Raw genomic sequence first — 15882 nt, forward strand, 5'->3', positions numbered from 1 at the left:
CCCTAGGTGTGCAGGGCTGGAGCGCGGAGATGAGATGCTGTGCTTCGGTGGAGGGGACTGGGACCGATACCCCGCCAGCACTAACTGATTCCAGCTGTAATGGAAGAGGCCACAGCTGATTGTAGGAATTAAGGGTGGGGGATGGATTCCGGCCTGGAGGACCAGGGCTATTCTCACTGAGGACAGGTGCTTTAGATAGGCTTTGAAGGAAAAGACGCTTGCTTGGTTGTGTGAGAGCATGGTGGTCGTGGGGGCCTCAGGAGATAAGGACGTGTCAGGCAGAAGGCACAGTACACACACGAAGTGGAGTCTAGCCGAGGGGTAGGGGAAGGAGCAGGGAGTTGAGGCAGAAAGAAAGTGCGAGGCATTCTGGGACCTCTGTCGGTTCTCCCTTGGGGCCTCTTGCCCTTTCTCCACAGAGGTGTGATTTTTTGTGTGTGCCCCATCTCATCTCCCCCATGGAAATGACTTGGCTGAGACTCCGGACAGCAGCTTCTAGATCCTGCTCTTACCTGCCCTGAGAGTGGACAGGGTCACCAGGGAGGTCTGGGGAGAGAGAAGCAAAGGGGTAAGGATGGGGAGGAGGCTCACGTAGCCTTTGTGCGATTAAAGGCGCTTAGCGACCATAGCTACAAGTCCCTGGGGTTAATTTATTTTGAGACAGGGTCTCTATTGCTCAGGCTGGAGTGCAGTGGGATGATCTCCACTTGCTGCAGCCTTGAACTCCCAGGCCCAAGCGAGCCTCCCACTTCAGCCTCCAGAGTAGCTGGCATTACAGGTGTGTGTGACCACTCCTGGGTAATGTTTGTGTTTTTTGTAGAGACGGGCCTCGCTGTTGCTCAGGCTGGTCTTGAACTCCTGGGCTCAAGGGATCCTGCTGCCTGGGCCTCCCAAAGTGCTGGGATTACAGGTGTGAGTCACCACGCAGGCCCCTGGCATTTATTATGTGCCAAGTATTGTGCTTTATTTCATCAGGATAGCACTCAGTGAAATGATGCCCTTGCCCCATTTCACAGATGAGAAAACTGAGGCCCAGAAAGTTTGAGTTGCTTGCCCTAAGTCTCAGCACTCGGGGACTGCACCGGGAACTCTTGAGCCCCGCGGTTGTCGGGCTGTGACCTCACTCCCTGTCCTCCGCAGCGCGGGCGCCATGGACAAGATCTTGGAGGCGGTGGTGACGTCGTCATACCCGGTCAGCGTGAAGCAGGGGCTGGTTCGGCGCGTGCTGGAGGCGGCGCGGCAGCCGCTGGAGCGTGAGCAGTGCCTGGCGCTGCTGGCGCTGGGCGCGCGCCTCTACGTGGGCGGCGCGGAGGAGCTGCCGCGCCGCGTGGGCTGCCAGCTGCTGCACGTGGCCGGCCGCCACCACCCCGACGTCTTCGCCGAGTTCTTCAGCGCGCGTCGCGTGCTGCGCCTGCTGCAGGGTGGCGCTGGCCCCCCGGGCCCCCGCGCGCTCGCCTGCGTGCAGCTGGGTCTGCAGCTGCTGCCCGAGGGGCCTGCGGCCGACGAGGTGTTCGCGCTGCTGCGGCGCGAAGTGCTGCGCACCGTGTGCGAGCGCCCGGGGCCCGCGGCCTGCGCGCAGGTGGCACGGCTGCTGGCTCGCCACCCGCGCTGTGTGCCCGACGGACCCCACCGCCTGCTCTTCTGCCAGCAGCTGGTGCGTTGCCTCGGCCGCTTCCGCTGCCCAGCCGAAGGCGAGGAGGGCGCGGTGGAGTTCCTAGAGCAGGCCCAGCAGGTGAGCGGGCTCCTGGCGCAGCTGTGGCGCGCACAGCCCGCCGGCATCCTGCCCTGCCTCAAAGAGCTGTTCGCAGTCATCTCCTGCACAGGTGCGTGTGCGGCCGGGGCAGGAGCGCGGGCATGCGGAGGTCCTGGGTGGGCGCTTGGGTAGGTGGCTGTACGTGTGGATTTCTGCATGCGGGTGCCCCTGTGGCACGAGTGTGCCAGGCGGCGAATGCTCAGGTGGAGGGCTGCAGCCTGCTTTCATGTAGGTGACACAACTGTCTAGAGCACCTGCTGTGGGTCCTCTCCTGCAGTGGGTGTTGGAAACGCAGGGAGGAGCACACTGGTGTGAAAAGGATACGGGTCAGCCTGGCCGGAGGGAGGAACGGGAAGTTGAGCAAGCCACAGGATTTGGGGCGGGGGAGGTGGTGGTGGGGGTCGTTATGGTCTTCGGGTCAGGTGAGTTTGATAGAAGCTATCACTTTAGAGCCAGGAGTTGACAGATTGGTGGCACCTGGCAGCAGGGGCAAGGTTCCCTGGGCAGGCAGAGGTGAGGGTCTGGAGAGGTGATGGAGTCTGCTATGCAGACTCAGAAACGTAAAATCTTGATCCTCCATTGACAACAGTGGAACTTAGACTACAGTGCAAGTGAGTGAAAGCAGATGTGTGCCTTCCCTGGTGATGAGGCTCTCCAGGGGAAAGGAAGGGAATGCACCTGGTAGGGTGAAGAACTGAGGACAACAGACTTCGAGAAGGAAATGGTCTTTCTCATCTAGGCCTCTGTGTGGCTCCACTTGGAGTATCTCCTTCCTCCAGTCCACACAGCCCTCCCACCTTCTCTAGTGCAAGCGTTTCCCCTTCTAAAGGCCTTGCCCTTAAACCCACTCTTGATCAGTGCTTCGTCTGTGGCCAGCACAGGAGTAGCCCCAAGGCTGTGCTAGTGAAGGTTTGTTGAGTGAGTTTAGGTGGAACCAGAGACTTTGCTTGCTATAGGAGAGGAGGTGGCCTCTGCTGTGCGCTTCCTAGAGGCCCAGCCCGGTTCGTTGGCTCCTGCAGGGCATGGTGTGCTGGGGGAAGGGAGGGGCCTGCCTCCCTGCTAAGCTCAGCCCTGTCCCCTGTTCCAGAGGAGGAGCCACCATCTAGCGCCCTGGCCAGCGTGGTCCAGCACCTCCCATTGGAGCTCATGGATGGTGTTGTCCGGAACCTCAGCAATGATGACAGTGTGACAGACTCGCAGATGCTGACTGCCATTAGCAGGTGGGACGCTGAGGCTGAGCCATCATCAGGGCTGGGGCCCCTCCCTCTCTTCCTCTCAGAAGCCCCTTCTCCTGGGTGGGACGCTGGGCTAGATTTGGAGTCGGAGGGCCCAGGCCCTCATGTGTGTTGCATCATCTATCCTTTCTTGAGCCCTGCTCTGTGCCTTGCCTGGGGCTGGATGTGGGGGACACAGAGAGCCTGCCCTAGTGATGCTGTCAGGCCAGGTACCAGCAGTGTGACCCTGGACATGCCAGTGAGCTCTCAGCCTCAGTTTCCCCCTCTGTAAAAGCAGAAGTGGGTGGTGGCATAAGAAGCCGTCAGGTGTCCTTGGGGTTGGGTAAGAGGGTGAGAGTGCTTCACGAGGTGCTTTCTGAGTGGGGCAAACATGGGAAGCAGAGTTTGGGTGCTTTTCAGCTCACAGAGTCCTTGCATATCCCCCACCTCATCTGAACGTCCTCCTCCCTGTGATCTAGACGCACCTGCCTGTCCAGTTGTCCCAGAATATGCCGCTCCCCTCCTCCCTGCAGGCCTTTGCCTATGCAGACCCCGTCCACCTGGCATGCCTCCCTCTGCCATTCTTTCCATCCCGTGTGCAGATCCACCGTCTTCGTAGGGCCTTCCTGGATTCCTTGCCTTTAGTGGGTAAGAGTGTGGGCTCTCGAGGTAAGTTGCTAGAGGTCAAATCCCGCCTCTACCACTTCTTGCCTGTGTGACCTTGGACAAGTTACTCAACCTCTCCGTTTGAGTTTCCTCAGCTGTAAAATGGAGTATAACCAAACCCATCATCTAGGGTTGTTGTGAGGATTAAATTGGGTAAAACAAGATAATCCACGAAACGTGTCTAGAACTGTGCTGTGGGAGACGCCGTTATCATTGTTATGACTTTGCTGTCATGGTTTTGTCTTTTTCTAGCACAGTCCGCTGAGTCTAGGCTGTTTTCCTGAGCACTGACTGCATGGCAGCTGTGTGCTCAGCCCGCACAGGCAGGCTGTGTTGTGGGGTCCAGAGGGGCTGATACATGTAAAGTTGATGGAATATCCTGCTCAATGGTGAATACGACCTAAGGGTTAGCTGCTGTTATCTTCTTTAATCCATACAAGAACCCTCTGAGGGAGGTATTATCCCTATTTTACAGAGGAAGAAACTGAGGCCCAGAGCGGGGAAGTGGCTTGCTCTGGGTCACACAGCAAGGACTTGATGGAGCCAAAGCTTCTGGCCCAGGGGCAGTGCCCTTCCAGGCGGAAGCAGCTGAAAGCCTTGTTCTGGCATTGCAGCCCAGTGTGGAGGGGCGAGACTTGGGGTGCTGAGAGGGCCTGGCTCCCTTCTTGGTGGGCTGGGAGCCTCAGTGTCTGGCAGGTGGCTATGCTGGGCTCGTGCATTTCCCAGCCGTGTCTGGTTCAGCCCACAGACCCCGGGGCTGCCCTTTGCAGGCGTGAGTCAATGTGGGAACCCAGGACATTACGGATAGCCCCTGGGCTGCCCTCACCCCAGCATTTTGGGTGTCCCTTGTCCCTGTGTCACTGTCACTCCCCTCACCAGGATGATTGACTGGGTGTCCTGGCCCCTGGGGAAGAACATTGACAAGTGGATCATTGCACTGCTGAAGGGCCTGGCTGCTGTTAAGAAGTTCAGCATCTTGATCGAGGTTTCGCTCACCAAAATTGAGAAGGTTGGTGCCTCTGTCCTAGCCCAGACTTACAGCCTTTTGTACTAGGCTCTTGCCAGGGGCGGTGCAGGTCTGGGAGGTCAGAGCATTGGGCCTCCCCACCAAGCTCGCTGTGTGACCTGGGTGAATTCACTGCCCCTCTCTGGGCCTCAGATTCTCCCCATTAGTTTCCCTGACTACTCATCCAAGTATGTGTGTCTGACTTTTGGTGTGTCCATCCATTCCTCAGAAATCTATGTTGCTGTCCATCTCACCATCTGTCTGTCCATCTGGGTCTGTGAGCACCTCAGTGTTTATCCCTCTGCATGGGTTTGAACTCTAGGGTGTCTCTGAGTCCCCTCTCAGGCCTGTGATTCTACTTGGCCTCAGCAGCTCAAGCCCGGGGACTCCTGACCAGGGACTCTCTTCTAGGTTTTCTCTAAGCTGCTGTACCCCATCGTCCGGGGAGCTGCCTTGTCTGTGCTCAAGTACATGCTCCTGACCTTCCAGCACTCCCACGAAGCCTTCCACCTGGTAAGGTCCCCTGCCTGCTGCCCCTGGTGAGGCCCCTGCCTGCTGCCCCTGGTAAGGGCCCTGCCTGCTGACCCTGGGCTCTTGGGGCAGGTCACTTGGCTGAGGCCAAGCAGCTGGATCGTGGGCTCTGGCCTCCCTTTGATTGTGAGGAGAGGAGCAGTCATCCTATTTTGCAGATGAAGAAACTGAGGCAGGGTGTCTTAGATCATATTGTTGGGAAAAGGAGTCACCTGCCTGCAGAGCTCAGAGCCCCATCTGGGTCAGGGGACAGTGGTCAGGTGGGCAAGCCTCCCTACCTCAGAGGGTGTTGCGTGCTGTCAGCAGGGACCACAGCCCCGTGTCTCAGGTGGGTGGGTTGGTGCTGAGCCTGACCCAGCTCTGCTCCCACAGCTCCTCCCTCACATCCCCCGCATGGTGGCCTCTCTGGTCAAGGAGGACTCGAACTCGGGGACCAGCTGCCTGGAGCAGCTGGCGGAGCTGGTCCACTGCATGGTGTTCCGGTTCCCGGGCTTCCCGGATCTGTATGAGCCTGTCATGGAGGCCATCAAGGTGAGCGACAGTCCCCTACTTGGGCCTTGCCCCACTCTGACAAAGGTACCAGTGTGGGCCTTCCAGTGGGCCATACCACAGCTTGGTGGCAGTCCCCGTCATTTGGTGCCTGGCTGTCTCCCATCACCTCCCCAGGTCCATCATGTGCCTCAAGCACACTGAGCCACTCACGTTCCCCAAGTGGGCTGGGCTGCCTCATGGCTGCTCTGAGCTTTTGCACACACTGTGCTCTCTAACCGTAAACCCTTCTCTGTCAGTGTAGTATGGAAATTAAAACACCTTCTCTTTCTCTGCTCTGCCTGGACAGCTCCTGCTTACCTTGTAAGTCTCTGTTCTAGTGTTACTTCCCTCAGGACGCCTTTCCTGATCACTCTCAGTACTCCCATGCCCTCCACCAGGCTGGGCTAGGGCCTCGCTGGGCTCCCACAGTCTTGGTACATCCCTCTGTCACATGTTATCACTGTCTGTCTGCCTCCCTTGCCAGACTGTGAGCACTCCAGACCAGGGATAATTTACAGTCGTTCACATGACTTTACTGATGTCCTGCTCTGCACCAAGCCCAGGCTGGGAACTGGGGGCATGGGCATGAAGCAAACCGAGTCTCCTCCATTGAGAGGATCGCAGCCTAGTGAGGGTGACACACTTGGATACAAGAAACTCTGGTCGGAGCAGCTTTTGAAAATGTCTACAAGGTTTGGCTTGAGAGCAGTGAGAAACCAGAGGAAGGAAAGATCTTCTCCAGTTAGAGAAGACAGATGAGGCCTCTAAGAAGAAAGGGTTTCTTAGAGGCCTCATCAAGCTGGGCTTGACAGGTTGCTAGGATCTGACAGTGACTAACATCTGTGGCTACTGCTACACTTGACATTATTTTCCTGTATGTTTTGTCTTCTGATGCTCACAAGAAACCTACAAAGATAATACGGTTCATTTCAATCTCATAGATGAGGAAAAGGAGACTTGGAGAAGTTTGGTGACTTGTGCAAAGTCACAGAGGTAGTGAGACATGTAGCTGGAGTCTGGATGGCAGAGCCCTTCCCCATTGCCTGATAGAGAAGGCAGGTCGGGTGGGGTGAAGGGGTCTAGGTAGGTGGCCCTTGCAGAACCTTTGATCTGACTTTTACATCTGCAGCACAGCAGACGAGATAACCTGAAAAGTGTCCTGCTACAAAACAGCTAGAAATGCTTGTTAAAATATAACAAACATCACTTTAAGTACATAGCTGAGCTTGCAAGAAAGTAAGGGGGAGTCCCCAGGGGCCAAAAAGGAAGAGAGAACTGAATTCCAGAGTGGTAGGTGAGAAACAATGTTCTTTTTCCTCTGGGGTGAGGCAAGTGCATGGCTGAGATGGCCAATCTCAGTCACAAAGGGACTTGAGTTGATAGGGACAGGAGGTCAGACTTAGGGCCTATCCCCAGCAGGGAGTTAGCACTAAGAAGCCCACTAAAAGCCAGGACCCAAGAAAGGTTGTATCATTAGCAAAAGAATGGTCTAGGAAAAAATATGCACATGGTTTTAAATAGACATCAGGGAAACTTTTCTGGCTTCGTCTGGGCTCTGGATTGGGGGAAAAAATGTAATCAGTGGCCTGCTCTCATGTGGATTTAGGGGTTCAAATTCATATCATTTTGGGGGTTGTGGCCCTTCCCCACATTAAAAGTAGTCATAAACTTGTAGCACCCAAGGGTAACCTGGTAGAAAGACATAAATCAGGCCATAAAGGTAAAGTTCTACTGAAAATGAGTTTATAGTCCCAAAATTATAAAACACACAAAGGAACAATCCTGCATGAATGACAGTTGGTAGATACAACAAACAAAACTTCGTTATTTACTTGGATCTTCTCAGTTTTTCAAACTTAACACGAGAAAGAACTTTTTGATAATGAAAGCTGACTTATAATGGAAGGGGCTGCCATGATAGGTCATGAGCCCCCAACAGTGGAGGTGGATGAGGAGGACTTCGCTGTGTCAGGTGTGTTGCCCAAGGGTTTCTACATCGAAAGGGAGGTAGGAGGAAAGCTTGGAGATTCTGTGGCTGGGTCTGTCTATTTCCTGCTAGACAGGAAACAGTGAGCTTCTGTGGGCAGGAACCCTGTCCTTTTGATCTTTGTGCCTAGTAGATGTCTGTGAGCAAATGAGTGGGTTATTGTTTGAGCAGGACTGTAGGAGAATGCTGTAATGAAGGTGCAGGCAGAGAGGAGGGACCCTGCCCCGGGCACTGAGGAAAACCCATGATGAGTGAGATGCAGGCTTTGCACAGTAGGGGCCCATGGATTGTCTGATCAGGGACGAGGGGAGTCTGCACATACCTGTACCAGCAGGGGCAGGGAGTTAGGCTTTATAAGATAATACAGATACAGTCCTTCTCAAGGACCCCGCCTTCTCAACCTCGCGCCTTGAGAAGATCCTGGAAAGCTTCATAGAGAAAGGATACAGGAGTTTGATCTTACTGGATGGGGACTGAAAAAGGACACTCTGGATGCATCGGAGGGGAGGCATGGAAGTGGGAACGTGTGAGGTTAGTTTGGTGGTAATGTGTGAGGGGGAAGGGAGATCAGAAAAATTAGCAGAGCAGTGCCTTGAAAACTAGGTTGCACCACTCGGCTAGATCTGGGCTTCCACCCAAGTACTTGACGTCAGAGAGGGGAACTCACCCAAAGTAGCCTGACATGAGCTCTGAGTTTGTCTACAACCTCACTTTATCTCAAAGACTCAAGTATGTATGTTGTAATTATAAACATGTTTACATGTTTTAATATTACATTTTTTTTTTTTTTTTTTGAGACAGAGTCTTGCTCTGTTGCCCAGGCTGGAGTGCAGTGGCGTGATCTCGGCTCATTGCAAGCTCTGCCTCCCAGGTTCCCGCCATTCTCCTGCCTCAGCCTCCTGAGTAGCTGGGACTACAGGCGCCTGCCACCACACCTGGCTAATTTTTCGTATTTTTAGTAGAGATGGGGTTTCACTGTGTTAGCCAGGATGGTCTCGATCTTCTGATCTCGTGATCCACCCACCTCGACTTCCCAAAGTACTGGGATTACAGGTGTGAGCCACTGTACCCAGCCCATATTTTTCTTTGAATGTTAGAAAAGATGGCTTCACATTTGTTCCGTGGCTTCGAACACTCCTTGGTACAAGCCAGTTTGAGAGGCGAGGCAGCAAATTATAGGATTTTACTGCTTATAAAATTATTTCGCATGGGTTCTATGAGTACATCCTTTTGTACATATGCCTTTGTAAATAAGTTCTGGAAAGTTCTCTGACTTAGGCAGATGTATCAGGTTGTGGCGGTTTCTCTGGGACCTGTGGTACTTGCCAAGGGAGCCATCACACATCAGTTTCTGGTAACGTTATTAGGTTCTTAAGTTATTTTAAAGTTTTTATTTTCCTGAGTACAAAGTTACCTTCTTTGGGAATAATGGCATTTGATTTTGTTCCTAGCATGGATATTTTTGCATCTTCTCTGCGTGTGCACGGATGTGTGGGGTTCTGTCTGCCTTTTTGCCTCTATTCGTTCATGTTGTGGGGTGGAGGGGCAGGCGAGGAGGGCATTAGATAGGGTATCATGAACAGAAAAAAGAAGGGACGAAGAAGATACTGAGCCTGTATCTTATCTGTCTTCCTGCTGGCATCTCCTTGGTTATGTGTGTGTGTTTTTAAATCATCTGTGAGAAGTGACTGACTGCTCTGATAAATTATCCGATAAATGATCCTGGGAGGTGAATGAGCAAAAGTGTTAAACCCCACTGGGTGAGCAAGACCTTCTGTGGGAGCCACAGGATGTGCACTGGGGAGACGAGGGCTTTGGATGCTGAGCTGTTTTGAAGCTCTGTGGAGCCCTGGACGAATCTAAGGCATTGTGACCAGGATCTGGAAATAAGAACAGGGCTAGAGGAACTGTTAGGAATGTTGCTGAACTCTAAGTAGCAGGATGTGGTGCTTAGATGTTGTTCTTTGGAAGATACCTCTAGCATCATTAGAACTAGTGCTCGGTGGTATTCTTAGGTGCCGCTGTTTGATGTGACACAGATAATGAGTGGGAAGCATGCCAAGGACCAAGACCCATACCTCAGACCCCAGGGATTCACCCACTGTCCTGACTGTAGGGTCGAGTTTTGGGGAGGTGACTCTCTCTTCTTGAAAGCTGATTCTGCAAATCTAAAAGTAAAAGGTGGACATGGGCACATCATTGTGTGCCCACACCATGAAAACGTAGGATGCCAAACTGACACAAGGTAGGAGTATCATCACCTGACAGATGAGGAAACTGAATCAGAGAGCCTCACCACCGCCAGACAGCTAGTATGGACCAGAGTTGGGGCTGGCACTGACATCCTGACATTACTGGATTTGGCCTGTGGGCCAGGGTTGTCATTGCCTGAGCTCTTTTATAGAACATGCATATTCTTCAGTTACTGACAGCGACCCTGGACAATTATTTTCTCTGTCTGAATCTTCATTTTTTTTTTAATCTATAAAATGGGAATTATGCCACCTTAAGGCAGTCATGACCTGAAAGACCATGGAGGCAGCCCATATGTCAACTGAAGGGGTTTGGAAGCAGGGGACTATTCACACACACCCCAGAACATCTGTGGGGGGGTGTGCCTGGGAGGCCTTGGGGTTGGCTGTATCTGAGAAGGCCTCCCAGAAGAGGTGGTATTTTTTTGAGCTGACCCTGGTGCCCACCATCCTGCCTGCCTGCTTATTCCCTCCTCAGGACCTCCATGTTCCCAATGAGGACCGCATCAAGCAGCTGCTGGGGCAGGATGCCTGGACTTCGCAGAAGAGCGAGCTGGCGGGTTTCTATCCCCGGCTCATGGCCAAGTCAGACACGGGCAAGATTGGTCTCATCAACCTGGGCAACACATGCTATGTCAACAGCATCCTTCAGGCCTTATTCATGGCGTCTGAGTAGGTGCTGCTTTGGAACTCCCTGTCTGCCCTTGCTTCTCTCCTCTGGGCTCCCTGATGACAGGTGGAAAGGTGTCGGGGGTGGGGGTTGGAGAGGGTGGGCCTTGCTGTGCATTGCCAGCATGATTCCCTGAGGTCTGTGGGGACAGAGAGCCTCAGGCCATTGCCAAGGCAGGTCAGGACTGGATGGGAACTCGAGAAGGGGCTTGAGGGGCTGGGCAGCACTGGGAAGTGGGGTCTGCTCTGGGTTGGCTGACATCACTGACTTTTCTTCTAGAGTCTGTGGGGGTGGATTTTGTCTTCCAGAGTAGAACTCCCACCCATCCTGGTATTAGACATCTCTCTCTTTTAAAATGAAACAAACACAATCTTTATAGTCTATGGCCACCTATCTATCTTATGGCTTACTTAAAAGATCAAAGTTTCAGCTTTGATTCAGTGAAAATAAGCTTTGATTCTGGCTTATCGTATGTCTTCAAGTCAGTTTCTTTTCTCTGAGCGTCAGGTTCAGTGGGAGGAGATTGGAGCTGATCTCCAAGTCTTTCTAAGGTGCTGCTGGTGCACGTTCTTCTCAAAACGCCTAGTGAAGGACTAGTTTTGTTTTTCTTTTCTAATTTCCAGTCTGCTGCAGAATATTACTTTTGTAAAATATAACAAAACGACTTACTAGAAAAATGGTCACGTGCTTGTATGGTGGTTGTGATGTTAGAATGCTGTGTATGTTTCTAAGTGCTCACTCAGCTTCTGAACTTACCTTGTTCTGAGACCGGCCAAGTGGCCCACACTTTGCATAGGGCTCTTCCGTGCAGTGGGCTGAGTTTAGAGAGTGCATGGCCAATCCGCACAGAGCTGCTTGTGAGAACAGGAGATAAGCTGGGGCCTGGGAATTGGCTTGCTCCAGAGAATGTTCGTGTAGGGAGGGGAGCTATCTCCTATAGGATCAGACCCTTCCCACTAGGAGCCAGTCTACCCATCCCTAAAGGGTCCTCTTCGTTTAGCGTATTCCTCACATTGACCTCTGCCTCCCTCATTGGAAGGCAGGGGAACAGCTTGAGATTGCTCTAGGGGCAGGGGCCAGGGCCCTGACAGGGGCTGCAGGAGTCGATTGGAGGGCCCAGGTCAGAGCAGAGCCTGCTGCTCTGGAGGTGGATGAATGCCTTTCCCCAGGGAAGCAGCTAATAAGGGTGTGCGAGGGGCTGCTGCAGCTGGGATGTTATTGGCATGGATCCTGTGACATGTCCTAACCCTAGAATCTTGGGACCACAGGACCTTAGGATATTTGAATCTTTAAGTCCTGAAGTTAGGTCTCAGAGCTGGAAGGGGCTACAAGGGTCACCTTTGTACCCTTCATTGTCTAAAACATGTCTGTTGTTGTGTTCCTGACCTCAGATACCCCAGGCTGAGTTGTTCACCTGCTCCTCCTCCCCAGCCCCTGGCTTCTGGCTCCGTTTTGGGGCAGAAATGTCTGTTCTGCCTTTGGCCTAGAGGCTCTGGGCTGCCTGTGACACGGGTGACTAGAGACTCCTTGGGGGCCCATGGCTTACCCTGGGCGCCCCTGCTTTGTTTTGAAGCTTCAGACATTGTGTGCTCCGCTTGACTGAGAACAACTCACAGCCCCTGATGACCAAGCTGCAGTGGCTCTTTGGCTTCCTAGAACATAGCCAGGTGAGTATAGGGGCAGTCAGAGGGGGGTGGAGAGGCAGCTCTGGTCAGGCCCCGACATGGACACCTTTCCCTTCCCCAGGACCTGCCTGCATCTGGCTGTCATCTCCCATGTCAGTTGCTGAGCCCCTGGCCGGGCTGGCATACAGAGCTGATTTAGTGCTCTGCTGGGGCAGGAGAAGGTGGGCCCCCTTGAGCCCTGTTCCATGTTGTGCTGCCCAATCTTTCCCTTTGGCAATTCAATCCGTCCATCACATTATGGTGTTGCCATAGTCCATTTTATGCTGCTAAAACCAAATACTCGAGGCTTGGTGATTTATGAAGAAATTTATTTCTCAGTTTTGGAAGCTGGGAGGCCCAAGATCGAGGGGCTGTGTCTGGTGACGGCCTTCTTGATGCATTATAATGTGGGTAGAAGGCATCACAGGGTGTGAGAGCATGCATGAGAGAAGGGAAAGCGGGGTGAACTCATCCTTTTATCAGGAACCTGCTCCTGTCTCCATTTGTGGCTGCTGGGGAAAGCAAACGGCCTGTGATAAGGAATTAATACATTCCTGAGGGCAGAGTGCTCAGGACCTCATCCTCTCTTGAAGGTCCCATCTCTTAACACTGCTGCACTGGGGATTATGTTTCCAACACATGCTTTTTGGAGGACACAGTCACACCACAGCATGTTGCTTCATTCTGCTGTTATTTTTGAGTACCCACATGGCCAGGCAGCCTGAGAGCTGTTGAGGGTACAGAGGTGAACAGAACAAACACCATCTCTGCCCTCATGGAGCCTAAAGCCCTTGGCCAGGGATTATGCAAAGCTCTGTGTGGGGGCACAGAGATGAGTAATCCCTCCCTGGCTCATGGAGGGAAGGGAAAGCTCAGTGAGGTAGGGTTGGGAAGATGACATGGAAGAGGCAGCGCTGTATCTGGGACTCATCTTGACGGGAGAGAATGGCAGTGAGTGGAGGCAGGGAGAGAATGTTTGAGGTGTGCCAGGAAGAGAAGATTCCTAGAGGCTCGTTCATTTCTCTGAGCCCAATGCCCTGCTCAGCCCTGCTCAGAGGCGTGGACATGTGGGCTGGGATGGGTCAGGGACAATAGAAAGCGGGGAGGACCTCATGGAGGAGGCCAGGAAGTTTGAGGCCGAGGGTATGAGGTAGACCCTCAGGCCTAACCTGTGCAGAGCTGTCTGGTGAGTGGCCTCCTGCTCCTGACCATGCCTTTCGCCTGCCTTGTCCTAGCGGCCTGCCATTTCCCCAGAGAACTTCCTCTCCGCATCCTGGACGCCCTGGTTCAGCCCTGGCACCCAGCAGGACTGCTCGGAGTATCTGAAGTACCTGCTGGATCGGTAAGGGGGCCAGGGCTACGCGAAGACTCCAGGTCTAGAGGGTCCTTGGGGGCAAGCCCAGTACCTCTGAGCTGTGTTGCAGCTTCCAGGGAATAAGTGTGCTGCCTCCAACATGTGGAGGGCTTGGAGAAGGGGTGTGCTGGAAGGGCAGGGACTGAGTGTGAGGGAGAGTTGGTAGATGCTGAGTGGAAGTGATCTCTGGGAGGTCATTGTGTACGTCTGCACACCAGGCCGTGCATCTTTGTCACTGCCATGGGAGCACATTACATAGCTCCAGCAAGTCTTTATGTAGGGCGTGTGGGTGAATGTAGCAAGTGTGCTGTTGTGAGCATGTACGTGGATGTGTAGGTGTTTGGTGTGTGCGTGTGTGTGTGCGCATCTCAACGTGTGGCTGTTGGGGAAGGTAAATGGGCATGGATAAGCTGAGTGCCCCGGAAGGGGACCCACATGTACATGTAGTGACTCTGTGCTCTCTGCCCCAGGCTGCACGAAGAGGAGAAAACGGGCACAAGGATCTGCCAGAAACTCAAGCAGTCCAGCTCGCCCTCTCCACCCGAGGAGCCCCCGGCCCCAAGTTCAACCTCTGTGGAAAAAATGTTTGGAGGCAAGATAGTGACTCGGATCTGCTGTCTCTGCTGCCTCAACGTCTCCTCCCGGGAGGAGGCCTTCACGGACCTCTCTCTCGCCTTTCCTCCTCCTGAGCGCTGTCGCCGCCGCCGCCTGGGCTCTGTGATGCGCCCCACAGAAGACATCCCAGCCCGGGAGTTGCCCCCACCAACCAGTGCACAGGGGCCAGGCAGGGTGGGTCCTCGGAGGCAAAGGAAACACTGCATCACAGAGGACACCCCCCCCACCAGCCTGTACATCGAAGGCCTGGACTCCAAGGAAGCTGGTGGGCAGAGCAGTCAGGAGGAAAGGGTAGAGAGGGAGGAAGAAGGGAAGGAGGAGAGAAAGGAGAAGGAAGAAGTGGGGGAGGAGGAGGAAAGCACCAGAGGGGAAGAAGAGAGGGAGAAAGAGGAGGAGGTGGAAGAGGAAGAAGAGAAGGTGGAGAAGGAGACAGAAAAGGAGGCTGAGCAGGAAAAGGAAGAAGACAGCCTGGGAGCGGGGACCCACCCGGATGCTGCCATCCCCTCCGGGGAGCAGACATGTGGCTCTGAGGGCTCCCGCTCCGTCCTGGACCTGGTTAACTACTTCCTGTCCCCCGAGAAACTGACAGCAGAAAACCGCTACTACTGCGAGTCGTGTGCCTCCCTGCAGGATGCTGAGAAGGTGGTGGAGCTGAGCCAAGGGCCGCGCTACCTCATCCTCACACTGCTGCGCTTCTCCTTTGACCTGCGCACCATGCGGCGCCGCAAGATCCTGGATGACGTCTCCATCCCCCTGCTGCTCCGCCTGCCACTGGCTGGTGGCCGTGGCCAGGCCTATGACCTCTGCAGTGTGGTGGTGCACTCTGGAGTGTCTTCGGAGAGTGGTCACTACTACTGCTATGCCCGTGAGGGTGCTGCCCGCCCTGCCCCTTCTCTGGGAACTGCCGATAGGCCAGAGCCCGAGAACCAGTGGTACCTGTTCAATGACACTCGGGTGTCCTTCTCTTCCTTCGAATCTGTCAGCAACGTCACCTCCTTCTTCCCCAAGGACACAGCCTATGTGCTGTTTTACCGGCAGCGGCCCAGGGAGGGGCCCGAGGCTGAGTCGGGCTCTTCAAGAGTCCGGACAGAGCCCACCCTGCACAAGGACTTGATGGAAGCCATTTCCAAAGACAATATCCTTTATCTACAGGTGAGCTGAGCCGTGGGGCCTTTGATCTGATCTCCTGGTGGAGGGAGTCCAGTCCCACTACTGGCTTAGATGAGTCATTTCCCCTCTAAGTCTTTTTTGTAAATCCCATTCATCTGTTGCTCAGTGCTGGGTATATACTGGTGGCCCAGACAGACCTAACCCCTTACTTCAAAGTAACAGACACTGAGTAATGAACGACGCAGTTTATTTTTTAAGTTCCAGGGTACATGTGTAGAATGTGCAGATTTGTTACTTAAACGTGTGCCATGGTGGTTTGCTGCACAGATCAACCCATCACCTAAGTATTAAACCCTGTATCTGTTAGCTATTCTTCCTGAAGCTCTCCCTCCCCGCCACCCCCCAACAGGCCCTAGTGGGTGTTGGTCCCCTCCCACCCCCACCAGGTGTCCATGTATTCTCATTGTTCAGCTCCCACTTATGAGTAAGAGCATGTGGTATTTGGTTTTCTGTTCCTGCGTTAATTTGC

The 15882-nt window shown here is 53.8% G+C and overlaps 1 protein-coding gene across 6 annotated transcripts in view; it reads left to right on the top strand.

Moving 5' to 3' along the window:
- Positions 1-15882, top strand: part of USP35 (ubiquitin specific peptidase 35) — a 46946-nt gene that overhangs the window by 6277 nt on the left and 24787 nt on the right. For 5 of the 6 annotated variants that reach the window (XR_008670018.2, XM_019036850.4, XM_055356886.2 and 2 more), the window contains exons 2-10: positions 1141-1823; positions 2841-2973; positions 4513-4642; positions 5051-5152; positions 5543-5701; positions 10419-10612; positions 12184-12277; positions 13510-13616; positions 14099-15395. Coding sequence is in view for 5 of the 6 variants with exons in the window: in XM_019036850.4 (XP_018892395.3) it covers positions 1151-1823; positions 2841-2973; positions 4513-4642; positions 5051-5152; positions 5543-5701; positions 10419-10612; positions 12184-12277; positions 13510-13616; positions 14099-15395 (2889 nt within the window). In the remaining variant the exon portion in view is untranslated. Of the gene's footprint in view, positions 1-1016; positions 1824-2840; positions 2974-4512; positions 4643-5050; positions 5153-5542; positions 5702-10418; positions 10613-12183; positions 12278-13509; positions 13617-14098; positions 15396-15882 lie in introns of all 6 variants that reach the window. The other variant, XM_055356884.2, reaches the window with a different exon arrangement.

The sequence above is a fragment of the Gorilla gorilla genome, chromosome 9 (genome assembly GCF_029281585.2).
Source record: "Gorilla gorilla gorilla isolate KB3781 chromosome 9, NHGRI_mGorGor1-v2.1_pri, whole genome shotgun sequence".
In the NCBI taxonomy this organism is placed as follows: Eukaryota; Metazoa; Chordata; class Mammalia; order Primates; family Hominidae; genus Gorilla; species Gorilla gorilla.